The following is a 20,157-nucleotide window of genomic DNA, read 5'->3' as shown; positions in this document are numbered from 1 at the left end:
CAGAGGGGCACTGGCGGCGCCAGGTCCCGTCCCGCGCCCGCGCCCCGGGGCCGGCCCCAGCCCCAGCCCCAGCTCAGCGCGGTGCCGCTCCGCGCCAGGACCGACTCCGGCCTCTGGTTCGGGCTCCGGCGCCGGGACTGGCCAGAGCGCTTCGAGTGCGGGACCCGGCTGGTGCTGGCCCTGGCCCTGGCCCTGGCCCAGAACCGCGTCGGAAGCCCCTCGGCGGGGCGCAGCTCCCCAGCCCGGTGTTTCTGCCACCTGCCTGCAGCCCCTGATTTCCCGCTGCAGCCTCACCAGGCCCAGGAGCGTCTGGGGGGACGAGGAGGAAACCGAGGGGTCACTGGACTCTGTTAATTCAATACGCCTGAAAAGTAGCTAGAGAAGAGGTCGCACACCTGCGGAGACCCACAGCCTGGGTAGCTGAAGGAGATTCGGGATGGTGCCAGCACATTGTTTGCTGCCTGGCACGGGTCTCCCGGGCAGAAAGCTGGTTTGTTTTTACTAAGACGGGTTGCTCCTAACTAGAGGAGTAGTTCTCCTGCTCTGCTTAGGCCTCAACTGGCGCATTGTGTCCAGATCTGGGCGCCACATCTCAGGAAGGATGTGGACAAATTGGAGAGCGAGACCAGAGAGGAGCAACAAAAATGATGAAAGGTCTAGAAACCGTGACCATGGGGGGGGGATTAAAAAAATGGGTTTGTTTAGTCTGGAAAAGAGAAGACTGAGAGGGGCCATAACAGTTTTCAAGTATGTGAAAGGTTGTTACAAGGAGGAGTAAGAAAAATTGTTTTTCTTATCCTCTGAGGACAGGACAAGAAGCAATGATCTAAAATTGCAGCACGGGTGGTTTAGGTTGGACATTAGGAAAAACTTCCTGTCAGGATGGTTAAGCACTGGAATAAATTGCCTAGGGAGGTTGTGGAATCACCATCATTGGCGATTTTTAAAAGCAGGTTAGACAAACACCTGCTAGGGATGGGCTAGACAATCAGGCCTGCCAGGAGTGCAGGGGACTGGATTACATGACCTCTTGAGGTCCCTTGCAGTCCTATGATTCTATATAGGATGATCAGCTGGAAGGAGGGGGCTGCTGGACTGGGGAGGACAGTCCAGGCTTGAGGGCGCTAAGGCCTTCCTGTGCTAGGATCAGACATTCAGTAAACCCTTCTGTTTTACGCTGGCTGAGAGTCATTGCAGTCTAGAGATTGGGTTTGCATCGTTCCCTCTGGTTGTGGAGGTCCCCAGGGCTCCAGAGAGTGAGTGGACTCCCTGAGGGGGCCCACGGTGAAAGGCAGGCATGCAGAAGGCTCAGAGGTGCAATCTGTTGCGAATTATACCTGATAGGTCACACGCAGTTCGAGTCTAGGCTGAGGCACACAAACCAAGTCCACAACTGCAGAGTTCCCAAAGATATAAAATTTATTTTGCTGGAGCGTGGTGCCCCCCTGCTAGTCACCCGAATGCAGGTTATACAAAGATTATATACCTTTTAGCAAAGCATGTTTCCCTCGTGCATCAGAAACCTTAGCCAATAGACAAACCCCTTTCTTGTCTTCCACCTATCTCTGCTAGGTACATTCCCGATGCTAAACTATTACTTTAACTACACACCGTGGCCCTGAAGCAATGCACCGGTAACTTTTCTTATCAGGATGGGAGGCCCACCTCAAAAGGCCAGGCGGCAGGAAGGCTGGAAACAAGGGGGAGAGTTTTCACAAGAAAGCAGAATCTAAGAAACACTCCTGGTGCATGATGTGCTTGCTTTTAGACAATGGTGGGCCCCAAACCAAAATGGAGTCACATATGCTAACTTTTCCTTAACAAATCCGAGGAGACGATGAGGCCAGAGGGCCAAATCCCGGGGACAGAGTGCAACCCTCAGGGAAGGCCGTGACACGCAAGGGGATTGCTCCCAGGGGCCGTAGGACAAGGGCATCCGGAGAAGCAGTAGGAAGCCAGCCACCCGTCTCACTGAGGGAATCGGGTCTCGCTGCTGGGCTGGTAGATGTACTGAAACACACAAGCCTGGTCTACCCCAGCCAGGGAGCCCAGGGGCTGTGGGGGTCAGCAGAGGAAAGGAGGAAGCTAGCCTGGCCTGGGCGTCCCAGCCCTGTCGCGACCCCCGCGCACGCCCCCTCGGCCTGTGCACGCCCGGCGCTTGTAGGGCTGATGCCCCAGCGCCGTGTGTGTTTAGCGGCCGGGGGGTGCCCCAAAGTGCCGCTCTGCAAACAGCCGAGCATGGCGCCCCCCACCCCCCCGGGGTCGCCCTCCCACAACCCTGGGCCGCGCGCCCGAAGGGCGGAGCGAGCGCAGGCCCCGCCCATCGGCCCGGCGGGGGCGGAGCCGGGGAAGCAGGCAATGGCCGAGGGCGTCGTCCTCGTCAGCGACTCGGGCTCGGAGGGCGGCCGCTCCCCGCCCCGCCGCAAGAGGCGGCGGCGGCCCCGGTGCTGCCGGCCGGGACTCGCGGTGAGTCACTGCGGGCCCCGTCACGCGGCCGGGCGGGCAGGAAGATGGCGGCGCTTCCGGCCACGGGCGGGACGAGGCGATGGCAGCCGGGAGGGGTCAGCTCCGCACCCCCCCCCACCCCTCCCGTCCGGGCGCCCCCGGCGGCGGCCCCGTAGCGTAGGCAGCGGCTCTCTGCGGCGATGGGCTCGGTAGGGTGCACTGCGCATGCGCACAGCAACTGAGCATGCTCAGTAACATCCGCTGAAGCCACTGCCCTTCGCGGTGTCTGCCAGTGCAGGACAGCCCAGTCCCTGCCCCCGGGGCCGCGCCCCCACAGGGAGCCGCCTCCTACCCTCACCCCCCCGGGGCTTTGGTTTCCCCCAGCGACACTGATCAACCCAAACCTGCCTTCGTCACCCAAAAAAGCGTCACTGCAAAAACCAGCCCAGCTCCGCTGCTCCCTGCCCGGCGCCGAGCCCCGCTCCCGTCCCTGCGGCCAGGCCCAGCGGGCAGCCTTTGCTGCATCTGACTAGAGCTGCCAACTTTCTAATTCCACAAAAATCAGACCATGCAGCCTAGGGCTTCAGGCCTGGATTCGCAGGCAGTGCCCTGCGAGCTGTGCATCTCTTGCCAGAGGTACGGGAGGGAGCGGCCTCTGGAACCGGCTGGAAAGCCTGTTGGGAGGGAGCAGATCAATGATGAGCTAAGCACCTACCTCTGATCTTCAGAACAGCTCTGCTGGGCACAGTCTTACCAGCTGACCGGGGAGAAGGAGAGGGCAGAGTTACCCAGCCCCCACTGGATTCCGAGGGACCCTTCATCTGTTGCAGGGAGCTCAGAGGCTGAGCATCCACGGATTGTCTGATTGTGTAAAGAAAGCCGGAGCAGATGGTTGCTGAGTGGACAACATGTCTCATCTGGAAGGCTGGCTGCCGCGGCCCAGCTGCCATCTCAGTTTGAATCCTCAGAAATCCTTGCCTCCTGTGCCCGAGCAGCTCAGGGATCAAATCAGCCCAAGGGATTTCTCTTGCCATCTCTGCAGTGCTCCCAATGGAGCTCACAGGGCTTCCCTGGGGGCCGCTGTATCAGTCACAGAACAGAAGGCAGAATATCTGCTCCTGCTGGAAGGGTCCTGGAGGTTGCACACAGTTAAATCCACTGTGTTGGGAGATGGAGTGATCTGGGTCCCATGTTAAGACTCCTGCCCTTTCCTCCAAGGGTGGAAAGGAACATGAGCAGGTCGGACAGTTGGGAATGATCTGCTCCTGGAACTCAGGTGCCATACGGCCGCTTCCAGAAGGAAGAGCCCAGGAATGAGAGTTCATTGTTCTGCACACTCGGAGACCTTGTTCTGCAGCCAAACCTACTACCAATGGTCACTTCAGTCGCTGCTTAGGACACAGCCCTGGAGAACAGATTGTAGGAAACAAGGCACCCAAACTCCCAGGATGCATGTCACTCATGAGGGCTTTTCCAGCTTGAATAGCATCAGTCCCCTGCCTTGCGGGGTGGCTTTTCTGGCAGGCCGATTAGCACTCGGCAGCTCCCCTGCCACCATCTTACTGCAGCAGCCATCAGTGCAACACAGACAGCAGCAGGCAGGCCCCTCAGCCTAGCACAGCAACAGCTTGAGCTGCAGCCATGTGGTGCCAAAGCTCCTTGTGTCTGCTAGCAGGGAACCCACCCGCTCCAATGGCCACGCTTCGCCCTGTGTTTGTGAGGGCCCCGTGCAGATGTGTGCTCGCCCTCTGCACCAGTGACGACACTCACTGTACCTGGCACTGGCTAGGAGGGCCTGCAAGGCATTGACAGACACTACCCCACAAGAGCTGGCATGCTGTCTGAAGGAGACCCTGGCTTCTGCAAAGCGCCCTGGGGTCATGGGACCGCCCCTTGCTGGGGCAGTGGGAGGGATGAAGGGGGTCCGTGCTGCTGCTGCAGGGAGAGGGAGGCACCACTGCTGGACTTCAGCCTCTGCCCCATGTGCCCAGGTGGGAGCTATAGAGCCTGGCTTATGTCTGTTCTCAGGTGAGCCGCCATCATTTTGTGAGGATTGGGCAGGGGCTTGTTCACTGCTCAGATGCTGCCTGACAGCCAGTTTGCCCATCAGGGAGGGGCAGGGTTTGCCCTAGGGATTAGGGCAAGGAGGCCCCCCCCACCCGGCTAGGCTTTTCTGAGCACAATTCAGACCGTTGCTTTACACTGCTAGAGGCTGGGCGGTGGGTTTGCAATCCAAGCAGGGGATGGGCATTGCTTGCCTCTGCAACTGGCTTTCTGTACGACCATGAGTAAGTCCTGTCTCCATGCCTCGTGCGATTCTGTGGGGCTGATGGGCATGCCCCACCTCCCCAAGGTCCTGCACCCGGGGAACGGGGGAGCCCAACCCATGAACTCCTTGTGCCCCCCCTTTGCCAGCAGCACTAACCCCTGTCTGTCTGTCCCCAGGAGGTCATTGATCTAACCAGGGAGGACGAGCGTTCAGAAGCAGCAGTGCAGGATGACTTCACTGTGATTGACTTGACCAAAGTGGAGGAGGAGCATCCAGCCAACTTCCCCCTGGCTGGTGCTGGCGCTGCTGCCGGCATGGAGTGCGCGTCGCCTCCCAGCCTGCCTGCCCTCGTGGACATAAAGCGTGAAAGGAAAGAGGTGGCAGACCGAGGCCTTGGTGACCCGTGGGACCAAGGCCATGAAGAGATAAAAGGCACCCACTTAGAAGGCTGCGTCTCCCCCGTCTCCAGCTGCACGCACTCCGTCTGCGGCCCAGAGCTCAGCAGCAGCAGCACCACTATTAACAGCGACCTGGGCTCCTTGGCCAGCCTCCCGCTGGACTCGGACGTATTCTCCTCCTCTCCAGCCAGCAGCAGCACATCCTTGGACTGCTCCGCCGCAGAATCTCACAGTAGCTGCCAGCAACAGGAAGGCCCAGAACACCTACCCACCGCCCCTGCTCAGAGACAGTCCCCGGGTCTCTCCAGCTGCCCCCCAACAAGTACCCCCAGGTCTCCAGAGCAGCCTTTGCTGGAGACAAGTAACCCAATGCTGACTGCCGCGAAGCAGGAGCCCCCCGAGCCGGCCAAACTGCGGCCTGTCAATAAGGCCTGGCTTCATAAACTGCAGTACTTCAGGAGGACTCCGGTGCATCACCTCTTCTTCCAGGGAGTGGTGCAGGATGAGGAAAGCCGCCAGGTAACCTACTGAGATCGCCCCACCTCCGTGCCTAGGGCCAGTCATGGGCTCAAGCACAGGGGTGCTGAGAAGGTGCCATCCCTTCTCAAAGCGGGGCCTCTATCCTACATAGAGGGTGATGCTCTGGGCGTGCCCTGGGCATTTCCCTTCAGCCAGGCATGCTGGGGTTGAGGAACGCTGCTCAAACGTCCCATCCACCGGCAAGGAGGAACCCAGGGGATTGCAAGCATTTTTGGGGGGCTACTAATGACTCGAGGGTTTGGGTCCTCTCCTCGGCAATTCAGCCTGGAGGGAGCTCTGCTCTGGTTCCTCTTCTGCCTTTCAGTTGCCCCTTTGTTTTTCCCTATCCATTCCTCTGGCTGCCTTCTTCCCTCTTGCCCCCTCTGGAGTCCCCCGCTTAGCTGTGCTCTATGCTCAGCCCTTGTGCTGGCTTTGTTCAGACAATGGTTTTCGTCCAGCGGGAGGGACCAGCCTGCTCTCCGCTGCGTCCGTATGCGGACGCAGGGACTCTCAGCAGAATGGTCTGAGTGGTGAGAGAATGGGCCAGTGCAGCTGTACCGAGGGCTAATCCCATTGCTGTAGCACTGCAAATAACTTACAGCACGCAGGCCGAGCAAACAGGCCCCCGCCACCCCCTGCTGGGCCAGCCTGTGAAATCCGCCCTCCTAATTGGGTTTCATTAGGGGAAAAAGCCCTTCAGCCCAGTTAGGGAAGTGCCTGGCTAGCCAGGAACCAAGCATCATGTTACCACAGGCCAGCAAAGGCCTGTTAAGATAGCCCCTTGTGCCTGTGTGGCAGAGCAGCGCCGCTCCTGCAGGCTTGGACGGGAGGAGGCTCATTCAGGCCAAGCCATTCCATGGTCCACGGGGCCTGGCAGACCCAGAGCCATGAGGCGCTTGTGCTACCCAAGGGCCCTAGATGCATTTTTTTCAGCTCCTAGAGATGGTTGTTCAGCGTTTTCACTGCATGGAGACTGCGGGTTTGTGTGCTCGTTACCCTGGGGACAGCCCGGCCATGCACAACTGTGAAAGCACAACTGCCTTTGTGAGCTCCCCAAGGTCCACTGCAGGGTGTGCCATGCCTTCAGCTGCGCCATTCATTAGTCTTGATGCTGCTCCGACACACTGAACAGAGAAGGCACAACGCTGCTCCTTGGTCTGGGTAGTTGTCCAAAGCTAGCCCCACCTCGGTGACTGGCACAGCCGCTTGCTACGGATCCTTCGCTTTCTCGTGCAGCCGAGAGCTCTGGTTATGGAGATTTCCTGGATAAGAGACCCCTTTAACAGCAAAGGTTCTAGACCAGCTTCCAGAGTCCTAAATCAATTGTACCTTTAGGGTAAGGCTAAAACTGATTGAAGCCTAAGGCATGTTTTAGTGCTGGTGAACTCCACCACCACCAGCTCTGCTCATCAGCAGGGACAAAGCACAACAACCGTGCATCTGTTTGTAAATGTAAAGGCAATGCAAATTAGTCCCAGCCTTGACTCCTGGCAAGCGGTGTGTGGGGCTCCTAGTTTCACAAATGGGCTCTCCAGCCAGGGGTTCTTTGCCCTCTCACATGCCTTGCAAACCCGGTTCTAATATCTTATTGTCTTGACAGAACGCACACCTGAGGGCACAGCCCATCCCCAGCAGAAAATTGAGCATGGTGTCCACCACCATGGAGGAGAATTTCCCCAAGGGGACCTTGCAGTTCCTAACAGACTTTGTGTCCTGCCACCATTACCCTCCAAAGGAGATTGTCTCCCATGTGATCAGGAACATCCTGCTGAGCTCAGAGACTGGGGAGATGCTGAAGGATGCCTACATGCTGCTGATGAAAATTCAAACGTATGTGTTGCGTTTGCCTGGGTACCACCTGCCCTGTGCTGCCTGGCTGGGGAGCATGCTTGCCCCTTATGGTGCTGGCCCACCTTGTCTCCATGGCAGGGAGAGGTCTCCTTTTCAGCACTGTGGATAAGATGTCCTGTTAGAGGCTAATGCCCCTCCACTGGGGCTGGTACACAGATAGCTCTGCTGTGCGTGCCCTTGGGGGATTGGAGGCTGCTGGCTGGTTCTACATGCTAAATAGCCAGAAATGCGGGTGGGGGGTTGGGACACAGCGTGACCAGCAGGACATGCTGGGTAAAATGGACTTTGGGAACGTGGCTCTAACTACTTCGCGTCTTAACTTTTTAAATCAGATGTGGCCCATTCTAACGCTGGCTTGTCTAACACAGAGGTGAGGGCGTTAAAACTCTTCGCTTCAAGGTGGAGATGACCAGGCCATGCAAGTCAGTGCAGTGAGTCCGTATGGGAAGGTACCTTCCCCGAACTCCAAGCTAGTCCATTGTTCTGGACTGGACACTGCAGGTTCCTCTTTCTCCACAACGAGTTGAGAAGTCCTTAGAGGTCATAAGCCTATAGAATCTGAAGCCGAAGGGATGAGCAGTGTCCATGACCTCCCAAGCATGCATGCAAGCATACAGCCACAGGGGGCACAGGGAGGAGGAGGAAGGAAATAAGGTAAATCAGAGCTGGAGGACACTGCAATACTAGGGTGACCAGCAAAGTGTAAAAACCTGGGGCAACAGGGTTACAGCAAGTGACCTGGCAGAAGGGCTCCTAAGTTCTTGGGGTCGCTTTGCCTTTTGCCCAGGTTCCAGTTGGGCCACTGAAGACAGTCAAGCAATTCAGTAACCTATCGCAAATAACTATGTCATTTCAGGCTTCATCCGGCTACCACCACAATGGTGGGATGGGACTGGGAGCTGCTACGGTATGTCATGGAAGAACAGGTACAGTCACTGCATCCCGTGTGGGCATGTATGTGCGGGAAGGGCAGTGGCCATGTATTTTTCTTGTGCAGAAAGTGGGCTCACAGTGAATTTCACAAGCCCTCACTGTGCAGGAGGGGTACGTTGCTGGAGTGCCCTGCCTCCTTGCAGCTGGTGTGGGCCATTTTAACCAGCAAAGAGCAGCCTTTGGCTCTCAGCATCTACAGCAAGGCCCTATCAAAGAGACCCCTGCCTCCTCCAGCACCTGTAGGAAATCCAGCAATGAGCCCCGAGTAGGCCAGCCACACAAGCCCTACCAAGCACCACATTGGCAACTTGCTCAGAGCCTCGGGCTTCCCCTAATTTACATTAAAAGCTCAGAGTACACCCATCCTTAATTCCTTCACTGATGCCCAGCCCACGGCAACTGTGGTCCTGGCAACTTTGTCTTCCTCCCGCGTGCCTGCTGGCTCAGACGGCCGTGGAGCAATGCCGGGTGGGACCGGGCACAGAATGCTGCAGCCCACACTTTGACGACCCATGGACAGGTTGAGTTGAGCAGGGCCTGAGTCTAGTCTCCCAGCTTCTGGTCACAGCTCTGCCAGTGACTCGCAGAGTGAGCTCAGGCAAGGCTCTGTACTCTCTGGGCCAGATTCCCCATCTGGTGAAGAGGGTAATGGATCTACAGAGCTCCCAGGGGCTGTGTTTGGAGATCCTCAGCGAGGTGATGGAACCTTCTCCGCTCAATCATGTCGCCCTTGGGATTGCTCCTTGGGCTAGCCAGCCAGGCAAGGCATGTCTTACTTGAGGAAAAACTACCTTGGCCTTCTTGCTTGAGCATATGTACTTGTCCCCATCCATCTCCCCCGACACGCTCAGGCGCCAGCTCTGAATCGCTCTGGGCCCGCAGGAGGAGATGCTCCCTGGGCGCTTTCTGTTCCTGCAGTATGTGGTGCAGACCCTGGAGGACGACTTCCAGCTGAACCTGAGGCTACGCTTCCTGCAAAAATCCATTGCCAAGGAGGTGCTTTCCTGTGACCGGTGCTTCAGCAACGTCACGTAAGGCACGCTCCCCATGGCCCAGCCATGTGCCCCGGCTGTAAGGCAGGAGCACCAAGAACCCTGATCTCCCAGGACTCAGTGCAGAGAGCTTGGGGGCCAGAGATCATGTACCTGGCCCATGGGGGAGGTTCGTATCAACAGCTGCTGGGAGGTGACTGGAAATGCCTTGCACTCAGGCCGGCCTGCTTTTTCCCAAGGAACTGGGAAACAAACAGCCCTGAGAACAGGAGGAATTCATGCTGAACCGCTGATGGCACAGGGTTTATAAATTGTGGTGTGGTTCCTACCCCTGGAAGCATCTCAAATGTGTCCTGCCCCATGTCCCACACTTGGTCTGCCCTTCTGTTCCAAGTGGACCTCGGGGTCTGAACGTGCAGATGGAAAGCCAGGCCCCATCCTAACTAACATTCACATTTCCATCCCAGGGAAGTGATTGAGTGGCTGGTTGCTGCGGTTACTGGACTTGGATTTTCCCAGCCCCGAAAGCAGCAGCAGAAGAAAGCAGCATGTCCCTCATCAGAAACTGACAGTAGCATCTCCTTACCTGGGCCAGACTCCGCACCGAATGACAGTGAAACTGGGCAGGCAGAGGCCGTCCTACCAGCTTTCCTTTCCCAAAAGTGAGCAAGGAGGCATTAACTCTGTCACTAAAGGCTACAGAGCTGGGCTCCTCTCAGACTAGGAGAGACACACAAGCTAGCAAGTATCTCTAGTAAAGAAAGAAAAGTGGTGCTTGCAGCATGGGTGCCCTGCTTGCCAGCAGCTTAGGTTCAACCTGACCATGCTTAGGCCCCACTGTAACAGATCCTACCACCTGACTGGAAGGGAGTCACTTATGCAACAGAGAGCCTGCCCTGCCTCAGAATGGCCCCAGGAGATCATCTGACAATCATACGTTGGGGCAGGAAGCCCTTTGCTAGAGCAAACAGGCTGGCAGGAGCAGCAGCTATGCAGGCTTCACCTTGCTGCCCTGCCAGTGTGCCTCATGACTGACCTTGAGGAACCTCAACCCTTACCTCTGCTTCCAAGAATGCTAGGCAGAGCAGTGCTTTTGTGCAAGATAACCAATGTCCCCTAGAAACTGGACTGAGCCCACCTACTCAATCCCAATAGGCCACTGATAGTCCAGTGGTACCACATTTACAGTCTGCTGGGGGAACATTTGAAGCAGAGCTCAACTCTTGGTCCTCTGGATTCTCTGAATGAGGGAGGCGGCTTAGACTGTTCTGCTTCAGACACAGGCAGACAAGTTGGGAAGAAGCCCCACCTGTTGCCTAACTCTTGTTCTCTGGCCTAGGGTGGTGCTGCTTCTCCAGAGGATGCTGTCCATAGCTGTAGAGGTGGACAGGTCTCCCAATTGTAGTACCAATAAGATTGCCAATGTGATATTTCTATACTTGGTGAACATTCCTCTGAGGAGCCAAAGGTGAGAGAGAGAGACCAATCCATTGTTCCTTCCTGCTGGGGCTGGTTTGATTCCTGTGCTTACTCCCAAACCGCAGCTAACGGCTTAGGTAATTGGAACACAGGTGGAGGGGCAGAAGAGCCCCTAGCAAATGAAGCAGTGGCCAGCATGGGGGACTTAGAAAGACTGGGATGGACAGAGCAGAGCTGATTTTGATAATCACATCGAGGATCTGATACAGCCCTGCTATGATTGGCTCCACCTTCCCCGATTCTGTTGCAGGGAGGGGATACCCACCCTGACTGCACCAAGAAGAGAGAGTACACTGGTGTTCAGACAATCCGTGTCATGTACTTGGGCAGGTGAGGGCTGCATAGTAGTGGCAACTGGGGGCAGAGATCAGTGCAGCACCTAAAGCTTTAGGTTGACCCATTTCAGTTTCCCTGGTCCTGTCTTCCCGATGGTTTCAGCCAGTCAATCAATTCTTACTTTCCTGACCCCCTATGGACAGAGCTGGGTCCCAAGAACCAGGCTAGCCAGACTCAGTGCCTTCCACAGACTAGAGCCCAGGTGTGCTCCCAGTGAGTGTTATAGGCAGCCCTGCTGAGGAACACTCTTGGTGCTACCCATGGGTCCCCATCTATCCTAAACATGAAAGCATGTTAGGGACTCGCTCAGACCAGGGCTAAACCTCACTTCCATTATGCATTGAGAGGACTTAAGCATGTGTTAACACTGGACATCTGACCAGCCCTCTCCCCCTTGTTCTCCTGGGACTTTAAGGGTGCTGCCTACCCCTCAGCAGCTCTTCCCCTCCTTTCAGTCATCCGTGCAGAGGCAGCCTCCGGCTGGCTTTCTTGGGGGAGGAGTGACTAGCCAGGAAAGCTATTGGCACTTCCCCCTCAACTTTGCTGCTCCAGCACCACGTAGAGTAGCACGGGGGCCCTCGCAGAATGCCCCATGCACTTAGTTCTGTCTAAAAGCTTCCCTCTTCTGGTGCTAACCCCACATTAAAATAAACTTAAAAAAACTCCAGATTGTGGCATGGACTGCAGCAAGAGCAACTGGCAGGGCAGACCCTTCCTTGCTACAGCAAACCCAGCACGGTTCTGCAATCTTTCATCCTGCTTGGGGCACCAGTGATCCCAGCCCTGGTCTGGTTGAGGCGAACATGGTCCAGGGCCAATGCTTTCTAGCATTGCTGGGGGCCTTGTCCCCACAGAACCTACTGGCTGGTACTTCACCCAGTCTCATTGCTGGTCAGGCTGTGCTGCAGTTGACAAGGGCAGACTCTCCTGCCCAGCCTGCTTTCCTGGCTGAAGGAAAGCAGAGAAGCTGGCTTCACAGACTGTCCTGACCTTGAGTAAACGGGCTGATCCTAATGAAGTTAACAGCTGGGGCAGGCTGATGGGGCTAACAAGTGTCTTGGTAACTAGGCTGGCTGTTGGGCTTGCACTCAACACTCCGGAAGCCCTGAAAATGGAGTTCCATTGCTGCACGCTCCTTCCCTATCATCTCCATGCCAGTATCCCCATAGCACACTTAACCTTGTGCTGGGCGACGGGCAGGTGCTTGTGGCTCAAAGGCTGTCTTAGCCTGTGCTTCCCTCTCCATTCCTTTGTTACTCTCTCTCCTTTCTTCCAGGGAGGCTTTCTTAAACACCATGGAGAGCCAGCTCCTGCGCTGCAAAGTGCTGGAGCTCCTGCTCCACCACAGCTGTGCCATACCAGCCTCCTTGCCCTTGTCTCTCAACAAGATCCTGCATTTCCTGAGCCGCCATTCTCTGCCGCTGCAGTATCAGGTATCGCCCTCCTCTTCCTTCCCTGCCGAGGATCTTTCTTAGAGACCCCTCCTGGTAATCAAATGTCTGCTCTTTGCACAGGACCATGAAGTAACATGGCAGAGATGGGATGAGACGCTTCAGGACTTGATTTTACTGTTGACAAGTTACCGCAACGTTGTGCTGGGTAAGCAGCCTCTGTTAATGGTCCAGTAGCCTGACCCAGAGGAGCCAGATCACCCACGGCCCCCTTCACACCAAAGCAGCTGCAGCCTCACTTTTCAGTTCCAGAAAGCTGCAGCATCTCCTGCGGGGAGCGGCTTTGAGTAGAGTACAGGAGAAACCACCCAGGCTCATCTCCAAAGGAACAATTCATCCCATGCCCCTAAAGTCATACTCCCAAGAATTAGCCTGTTCCCAAAAGGTTTGCAGCACAATGTGTTCCTAGTTATTCTGTAAAGGGCTCAACCTGCAGTGCCCCCCCTGGGCAACCCTCTGGGCAGAGTGCAAGCCAGCTCTGCAGAAAGACAGGGCTGACAGGTGAAAGCCCCGGCTCAGGTGGGGAAGGGAAAGAAGGGGAGACACTAGGTTAATCTGGAAACAGTAGGGGCACCACCACATAGCTTAGGGTCTAAAATCTGATTTTGGGGACAGTTACAAAGGCCTCTTCCCTGCTAGGAAACTACTTGAACGTGCTTCCCCTCCACACTGGTGGGCTCTGTATTCACACCCCCATGTGCGTGTAGTGACTATTAAATCTGACCCCATCTACACCCTCCTGCCTGTCCTAGCCTCCCAAAGCAGAGACTTTTCCAGGCATGTTAAGCAGCTGGCAAGCAGGAGAGTCCTTTGACAATGAAAGAGGGGTGTTGTAAATCTCTGTGGGGCTGGAACTCTCTCCTGCTTTGCAGAACACTGGGCTGCTCGGCATTGGGGGATGACACATTCCAACAGAAAGTCAGCCTCACATTGAAGCTCCAAGCATAACCCTGGGATGCATGCTACTTTTCCTACTGGTTCTGTGCAATCGCTCTTCACCACGAGGCATGCACTAACGTCAACTGGAGTGGGGTCAGACACTGCCCCATAGCTGCCTTGTACTAACCAGTTGACCTTACCAGCATTTCTTTTTGCAGGGCACTTAAGAAGTTCACTCAGTGAGCGGATGGATTTAATCATTTCAAATGCCAAACCTCAGCTACAGGATAACGACAGCATCACCACAGTGGACATTGAGCTGCATGTCAAGGATTTCAGCAACCGGCTGCTGCAGATCCTGGGGAAGCCCCTTCCCCTGCAGATCAAGGACAAGGTGTGCATGCTTCAAGAGCTGCTGCTCACCGCTGCTGCCACCACCTGACAGGAAAAGGATGCTCCTGAGGGAGCTGTGGACCTGGCTTTCAGTGCCAGGTAGCAGCCTGGTCAAACATCAGTTACCCACTATTCAGTTCTGTTCATACAGTTGTGTGGACCTAGGAGTCTCATACCCTCCTCTCAAATCTGCTTCTCCGTGTGCAATCTGTGTATAGATTTTTTTCAATTAAATTATTTTCCTGGTTGATGAGGTTCTTTCCTCAAGGTGCCAGTAACAATCTAGCCAATGCTCTGCTTCTGAGCCCTGCAGCTGTATTCAAAAGATGGCACCACCTCAGAAAGTGCAGGTTGTCCTACTCAGAAGGGGGGAAGTACTTGAAGCTTGCATAGTTCAGTTTTAGTTGGCTATCCAAGTCAAGCAAGAGCTTGGCATGGGCAGCATATGGAATAGCACAAGCATCGTAGATGCTGCAGCCTGAAAGTCTTTCAGCAGCAGCTATATTTTGATTCCTGTACTGCACTCAGTACTGTGGTCTCTAACCATGTAAGCTCTAACTGAACAAGTGATTAACAGAGGAAGTGCTGTCACTCTTGCAGAGCCATTCCTTTAGCAGGCTACTTCTATCCAGCTGTGTGATCACTATGTCCTGGATAGCTGCTTCACTCTATAGACCAAGGGTGGCCAAACTTACTGACCCTCAAAGTCACAGACTATAATCTTCAGAAGTTTGAGAGCCAGGCGCACCTGCCAGGGCTCAGAGCTTCTCCCCTGTGGCAGCAGGTAGGGCTAGGGGCTGAAGCCCTGAGCCCCTGCAGGCACCTCCCCCAGGGCTGTAACCCCTAGACCCACCCCCTCCCCACAGGGCAGAAGCCCCTAGCACCCACCCAGTCTGATAGGTGGAGAATGTTAGTTAAGTAGCCTCTCACTGATTGGAAGCTTTTCCTATCAACCCTCTATCCCCACATAGTACAGGAGAGTTCTCAAAACATGCCAGAGCAGTTAACATGTCCTGCCCACTAGAGGACTAAGCTATGCCTCCCTCAGGGTCACCTCTGCTTCACAGCATCTATTCCTCAAGGGAGCTAGTTCTGGGTTGCAGTATTCAAAGATAGCTAGCTGTCTTGTAGCCACAAGTCCTGCCCTGACAGTAACTGCTGAGCACAGGATGCAAGTTTGTATTAGGCATATGGAATTTAGGACTAAAGCTTCAGGTAAAGCAAATTGGTGACAAACTAGTTACAATATACTTCCTCTAGAGATGAGCTGACCTAGAAAGCGATGCTAAGACTGGAAAATTCTCTCTTCCTTCCCCCGTCCCCTTTCAGAGTGGCTTTATTCCCTGCAGTCAAGGAGTCAGGAAGCACACCTTGCTCTGAAGTGGTTGAGGCAGACCCAGGAACTAGGGAAGAGAGACTGGACAGTTTAGTGTTTCAGAACAATCTGCATGGCTCTCTCCCACTTATATGGCACCACTATCCTATCTGAACACCGCCCCCTCTATGGGATTTACCCTCATAACTCCCCTGTGATGCAGTGTACAAACCCCACACTGGGATGGAAGGGGTTAAAGGACTATACTGGGCCCAGCTAGCCCTGCCCCTCCAGCCCTGCTGAGCATACTGTAGCTGGAGACAGGATTAAAAAGGGGCCCAGCTCAGAGGGGGCAGGCTGGGGAGGAGTGCAGACCTACCCTACAGGCTCCTGCCAAAGGAGATGGGTTGTGTGTTCAGCCCAGCTAGGGCCGACTGTTTGTGTTTCTGGTCCCAATGAGGAAAAAGGAAACTAGAGAGCAGTGCTGGGAAGTGACTCAGGAAGGGCACCACAGAAGGTCCACATTCCTTACCCCAGAGGTCAACACTGCTGACCCTCCCAGGGCCATGGGGCAGAGCCCAGGCTCCCCTACCACTGCCCCAGTCCCTGGCTGAGTGGACACTAACCACTAAACCACCACGCCCACCAAGGACCCTACTACAAGCCCTCTACAGCAGGTGACACTGGTGCTATTTGCTTTTTGTACTATAGTCCTGGTCAACAATGTAGCTAGACCAGTCACATTTCACTTTCCATTTCATGCACACTAAAAAGGACAGCAAGCATAAGCTGAGTTTTCCTACCTACTGTGCAGTGACTAGGTCTGTAGACACTGTCACTCTTGCCCCTCTAAAAGCCAGGGCACTTAGTTTAGTAGGGGTCTATGAGCCTGCCTTTTAGGGACCCAGCCTTGCCAGTTTTGAAGAGCAAGTTAAGGGCAGGAGTGGTACCTGAAGCCCTGTGATGCTCTTACAATAGAAATGTATGGTTTTTTACATTCATCTGTGTTGAAAGATCTGCAGAAATAACCTCCTGCACCAGAGACAATGAATGAATGCGTCAACAATACCTGGAAATAAACATGGGGGAGAGGGGGAAGAGTTCTGCTCTTCCAGCATAGTACACCAAAAGCATTTTCTAATTATGAGTACATGATTACTCCAGGTGGGAAGCACATTTGTTTAAGAGCAACAGCAAGTACACGCATGCCCCTTCTCCAGAACTTGAAGTTGGTCTTTTAGGTGACATTTCCCAGCTTTGGTCTCTGCCTAGAGGTGATGAGCTGGAGGAAGCGAGCACAAACAGCTCAACTATTTGAGTAGAAGAAAAGTGGTTTCTTTTTGCAATTCTTTCTTTGCTTCCTGCTCCCAGATTAAAAATATCTTGGGAATCCAACAGCCAAGCTATTGGGAGTAGAGTTCACATCAACAGGGTGAAAGAGCTATAGCAAAGACCCTGCTAAAAACGGTCTGATTTCATCGAGTTTTAACTGTTCAATTACAATTGTAAACTTCATTGTACCTCTTCAAAGTGTAATATTCAGTTCAAAGTGAGTGCTACTCAAGGAATGTTGTCTATGCACACAGCTAACTGCATACTGAACAATGCAGGGAAGAGACACCCTTTTGTGTACCCTGTTAGCTGTGGAGGGCAGGGTACGCAGTGCATCAAGCCACATGCTTCAGTGTTTCCTTTTCTTTTTAAAAGAAAAAAAAAAAAAAAAAACAGTCACAGCTAAATGAGAGAGGCAAGATTACATGTGTACCGCACTGCTGCCACACAAACTGTTTTATAGCCTTAGATAACCATCTAGTATATTTCCCAGGAGGTTGGCTACACACTTACTGAAACTGTGAGAGCCACATTATTCCCCAGGCATGGGGAAAATGACCATTTACCTGCCCGGGAGCTGCACATCATCCAAGTACAGCTTAAGAAAGTGAGGAAATCCCCCACCAATGACTTTCCATTGGCTCTGGTTTCATGAGCACTTCTATTCATTAAGTTCTGTAATAATAGCACCCCCTCCCTTAGAGCCCAGACTAAGCACCATTATCTTCCTTTCAAGAAAGGACAGTACAAAGCAATGGACTTTGTAATGCAAAAAAAAAAAAATGCTACTGTGACCAAACTTGTGCCTACATGTCACAGATTAAACAGCGAAGCGTTAATGAGTTACTCAGCGAGGAGCAGAGAGCCCTGTGGAGATCAGATTTGTTCCTGTTTCCTTCTGGCACTTCATCTGCTGTGCTGCTGCAAGAACCACCACAGATCTCCATTCACAAGGGCTTTTATTCTCTTGTAACAGTTAGGCACATTTTTTTTTAAAAAGGACATGAGCACAAACAGCACAAATAAATTAATGGAAGCCAAAGAAGTCTGATTACCACTGATCACACACACTTCCAATCCATAATGACAACTGATTACTAGGGTAGGAGTCCTTGGTGCTACCAATGCAACACGTGACAGGTGTTGCCATTAGTGAAGAAGTTTGAAATGAAGCTGTGCTACAAAGCACGTTTCTTCAAAGAGGGGGACATGAGCTAACCACTGCAGTATGGTCAGGATATAGCCTCTCTGTGGAGTTCCAAGGAAAGACATTTCACTGTAAGAGGCTTTTAACACGGGCTGCAACAAGATTGGGCCTTACATGCCATCTGACTGCTACAATGACCACTATGGAAAGGACAGTTCAGGCCAGTGCCTGTCAAGGAATCTAAAGACTCTGGAGTGACCAGTTTGCCACAGGACAAGTATGGAGATGTCACACTAAGCCACCTTCCTTTGCTTGGTGAATTAGAGGCTGCTTAAAAGTTTCTTCCCCACTTCTGTGGAGGAAGAGACATGAAGGCGCATGTTGACTGGTCCCCATGAATGTGTATAAATCTAGGCTAAGAAAAATATTAAGTCTTACCAGAGCACAGGAGGAACGTTTAAGATCAAATTCTCCCTTAGTCCCCCTCAATGCCTGCAAGCATGAATCCGATGTTGAGAAGTAAAGATCCTACGAAGAGGGACTGTCCACGTCCCTTTCTCTCACTGCTACATCCCCTCCACCTCTTACAAGATGCAACTAGAACTCCAAAACAAAGCCCTAGAGACAAAGTGCCACATCAGCTGTAGTTCCATTTGTGCTCCCCACTGAAAGCAGCAGAATGGTGTCACCATGCAAAGATCTGAGAAGAGAATGAAGGGTTTAGTTCAAGCCACGCTAGCTCTGGTCATTTCCTCCTCTGGGCCCACTGGAAAATTAAACCCTTTGACAGCAGAAGTAAAGGTTTCCCCCCTGCCACCAAGCACCAGTACAGAACTGTACAACAGAATTTAACAGTAAGGGCCGATCTTTAGAACGGTCACTGTTCATGGACCAATTACCCTTTAAACAAAGAAACTCAAAAAGAAATAAACACTAGATGTGGAACTACTATAAGCTAACATTGCAAAGCAAGGGAGCTAGATGGTTACGTAAGGGAATCTTGATAGAGAACTTCAGGAATGCTCCAATTCTTGACAGGCTTGGCTGGACGTGTTTTGTCTCTAGCACAAGGCCACCGGCTGCTGGTGTTGTCTATCCCCTAGAGAAAAGCATGTTGTCCTTCTGGCGACTTGACCAGGGCACTGAGCAGAGGAGACCTAGAAGTCTAGAACATAGCTGGGCAGGACAGCCCTCAGCACAGAGGTCTCCCAACAAGGTGGGGAATTTTCAGGTTCTAGAGCAGTGCACATCTCCCAGTGGAATCTTGCTGTACAGATAAATAGAACTGCAACTGATACAGGACGGTTTATATGGACTTGGTGCTATTACAGAAACTTTCTCAAAAAAGCAGGAGATTCAGGCTGTACTACAGAAGTAGTGACAGTTGTTTTCCAGATCTTGTTTCTGTCTCATCGGTGCTCTGACCTGGACAAAGATGGACTTTCCTAGGTAACTGTGCAGGAGAGTGGGATGGGGAAGCATACCCAAAAAAACACCCTTTAATCCATTATGAAGACACTAAGAACATCCTTCCTTGGAGGCAATGATATTCCTAGAATCCCGTGGGAGTGAGCACATTCATATCCCGGGGTTTGAGGTTATGGGACCGTGCCGACTGTTTCTTTCCCTCCATAACAGGAATGTCCATCTTGGGTGGTTTGAAGGTAGCTGGGTCCTCTGCCATCCTGGTGGCCTGGGCACGGATCAGCTCCATTGGGGATGGCTTCTGGGCACCCTTATAGGACTGGATGGTAAAGGCTGCTGAGGGAAGAAGTTGTTACAGCAGATAAGCAACAGGAAAGTATCAAATATTGAACAGTTCACTCAGGTTTTACAGAACATTCACATATCAAGGTCTGCAACATAAGGAAGCTGCTCTTAAAACTGAAGGTTAAGGTCTTGCCTTGATGTATGTAAGGCACACACAGAAGAATCATTTCACTTTGCTCTCCCTCCCAGCTCCCCTGGAGTGTAGCTAGTGCCCTACAGTGCATGTTCCTCACAGATCGATGCAGAAGTGTACCAAACCTCTGGGAGGGCAGCACAGACAGTCACACCTATAGATAGTTTCTTCCTGGTATGTAAGAAGCAGAGATGACAATTTCAAAACTAGCTGCTGACAGGTGTGGTGCCATATATTTGACAGGCTACCTTCCATACAGATCTTAAGCACAACCCCTGCCATCAGGGAGAGGCTGCAGAAGTGTCAATACTGTTACTAAAGAGAACAGTGGCCACCTGCCATTTGTCTGTTTCCATTGGCACATCCACAAGACGCTTTAGTTTTAGACACTGAGAAAAGACTTGGGCAACACAAGATGCAGTTACAAATAAATGCTGTGAGGCTGTTACATAACACAGCCGAGTTTGTATGAAAACCTATTTATGGCCACTTTGTGCTAGTTTTCACTGAATAGT

General features: G+C 53.2%; 2 protein-coding genes across 10 annotated transcripts in view; one reads left to right on the top strand and one right to left on the bottom strand.

Moving 5' to 3' along the window:
• The first annotated feature begins 222 nt into the window (after positions 1-222).
• SIMC1 (SUMO interacting motifs containing 1) lies at positions 223-19,079 on the top strand. 2 transcript variants are annotated; one of them, XM_043520569.1, is made up of 10 exons: positions 223-474; positions 4,887-5,631; positions 7,232-7,461; positions 8,339-8,408; positions 9,298-9,446; positions 9,875-10,069; positions 10,747-10,875; positions 12,499-12,655; positions 12,737-12,821; positions 13,771-19,079. In XM_043520569.1, the coding sequence occupies exons 1-10, from the start codon at positions 437-439 to the stop codon at positions 13,992-13,994; spliced, it is 2,022 nt and encodes a 673-aa protein (XP_043376504.1). In that variant the 5' UTR covers positions 223-436; the 3' UTR covers positions 13,995-19,079. The 2 variants fall into 2 exon arrangements, with proteins under 2 accessions (XP_043376504.1, XP_038270521.1); XM_038414593.2 differs by lacking the exon at positions 223-474 and adding an exon at positions 2,224-2,466 and having other exon boundaries at positions 4,891-5,631.
• KIAA1191 (KIAA1191 ortholog) overlaps positions 17,535-20,157 on the bottom strand; it is a 16,490-nt gene continuing 13,867 nt past the window's right edge. For 7 of the 8 annotated variants that reach the window (XM_038414597.2, XM_038414599.2, XM_043520570.1 and 4 more), the window contains one exon: positions 17,535-19,500. In XM_038414597.2, coding sequence (XP_038270525.1) covers positions 19,292-19,500 — 209 coding nt within the window. In that variant the 3' untranslated portion in view covers positions 17,535-19,291. The remainder of the gene's footprint in view (positions 19,501-20,157) is intronic. The other variant, XM_038414598.2, reaches the window with a different exon arrangement.

Source organism: Dermochelys coriacea, chromosome 8 (assembly GCF_009764565.3).
Source record: "Dermochelys coriacea isolate rDerCor1 chromosome 8, rDerCor1.pri.v4, whole genome shotgun sequence".
NCBI classification, from domain to species: Eukaryota; Metazoa; Chordata; order Testudines; family Dermochelyidae; genus Dermochelys; species Dermochelys coriacea.
Note: the sequence above shows the minus strand (reverse complement) of the source record. Positions and strands in the feature narration are given on the sequence as shown.

What these genes read in the sequence shown, in the direction of transcription:
- SIMC1 (XM_038414593.2), top strand. Translation starts at nt 2,239, where the DNA reads ATGGCGCCCCCCACCCCCCCGGGGTCGCCCTCCCACAACCCTGGGCCG. An exon ending in GCTGCCGGCCGGGACTCGCG is followed by an intron (nt 2,467 to 4,890) that starts GTGAGTCACTGC and finishes GTCTGTCCCCAG; the next exon opens with GAGGTCATTGATCTAACCAG. An exon ending in AGGATGAGGAAAGCCGCCAG is followed by an intron (nt 5,632 to 7,231) that starts GTAACCTACTGA and finishes TTGTCTTGACAG; the next exon opens with AACGCACACCTGAGGGCACA.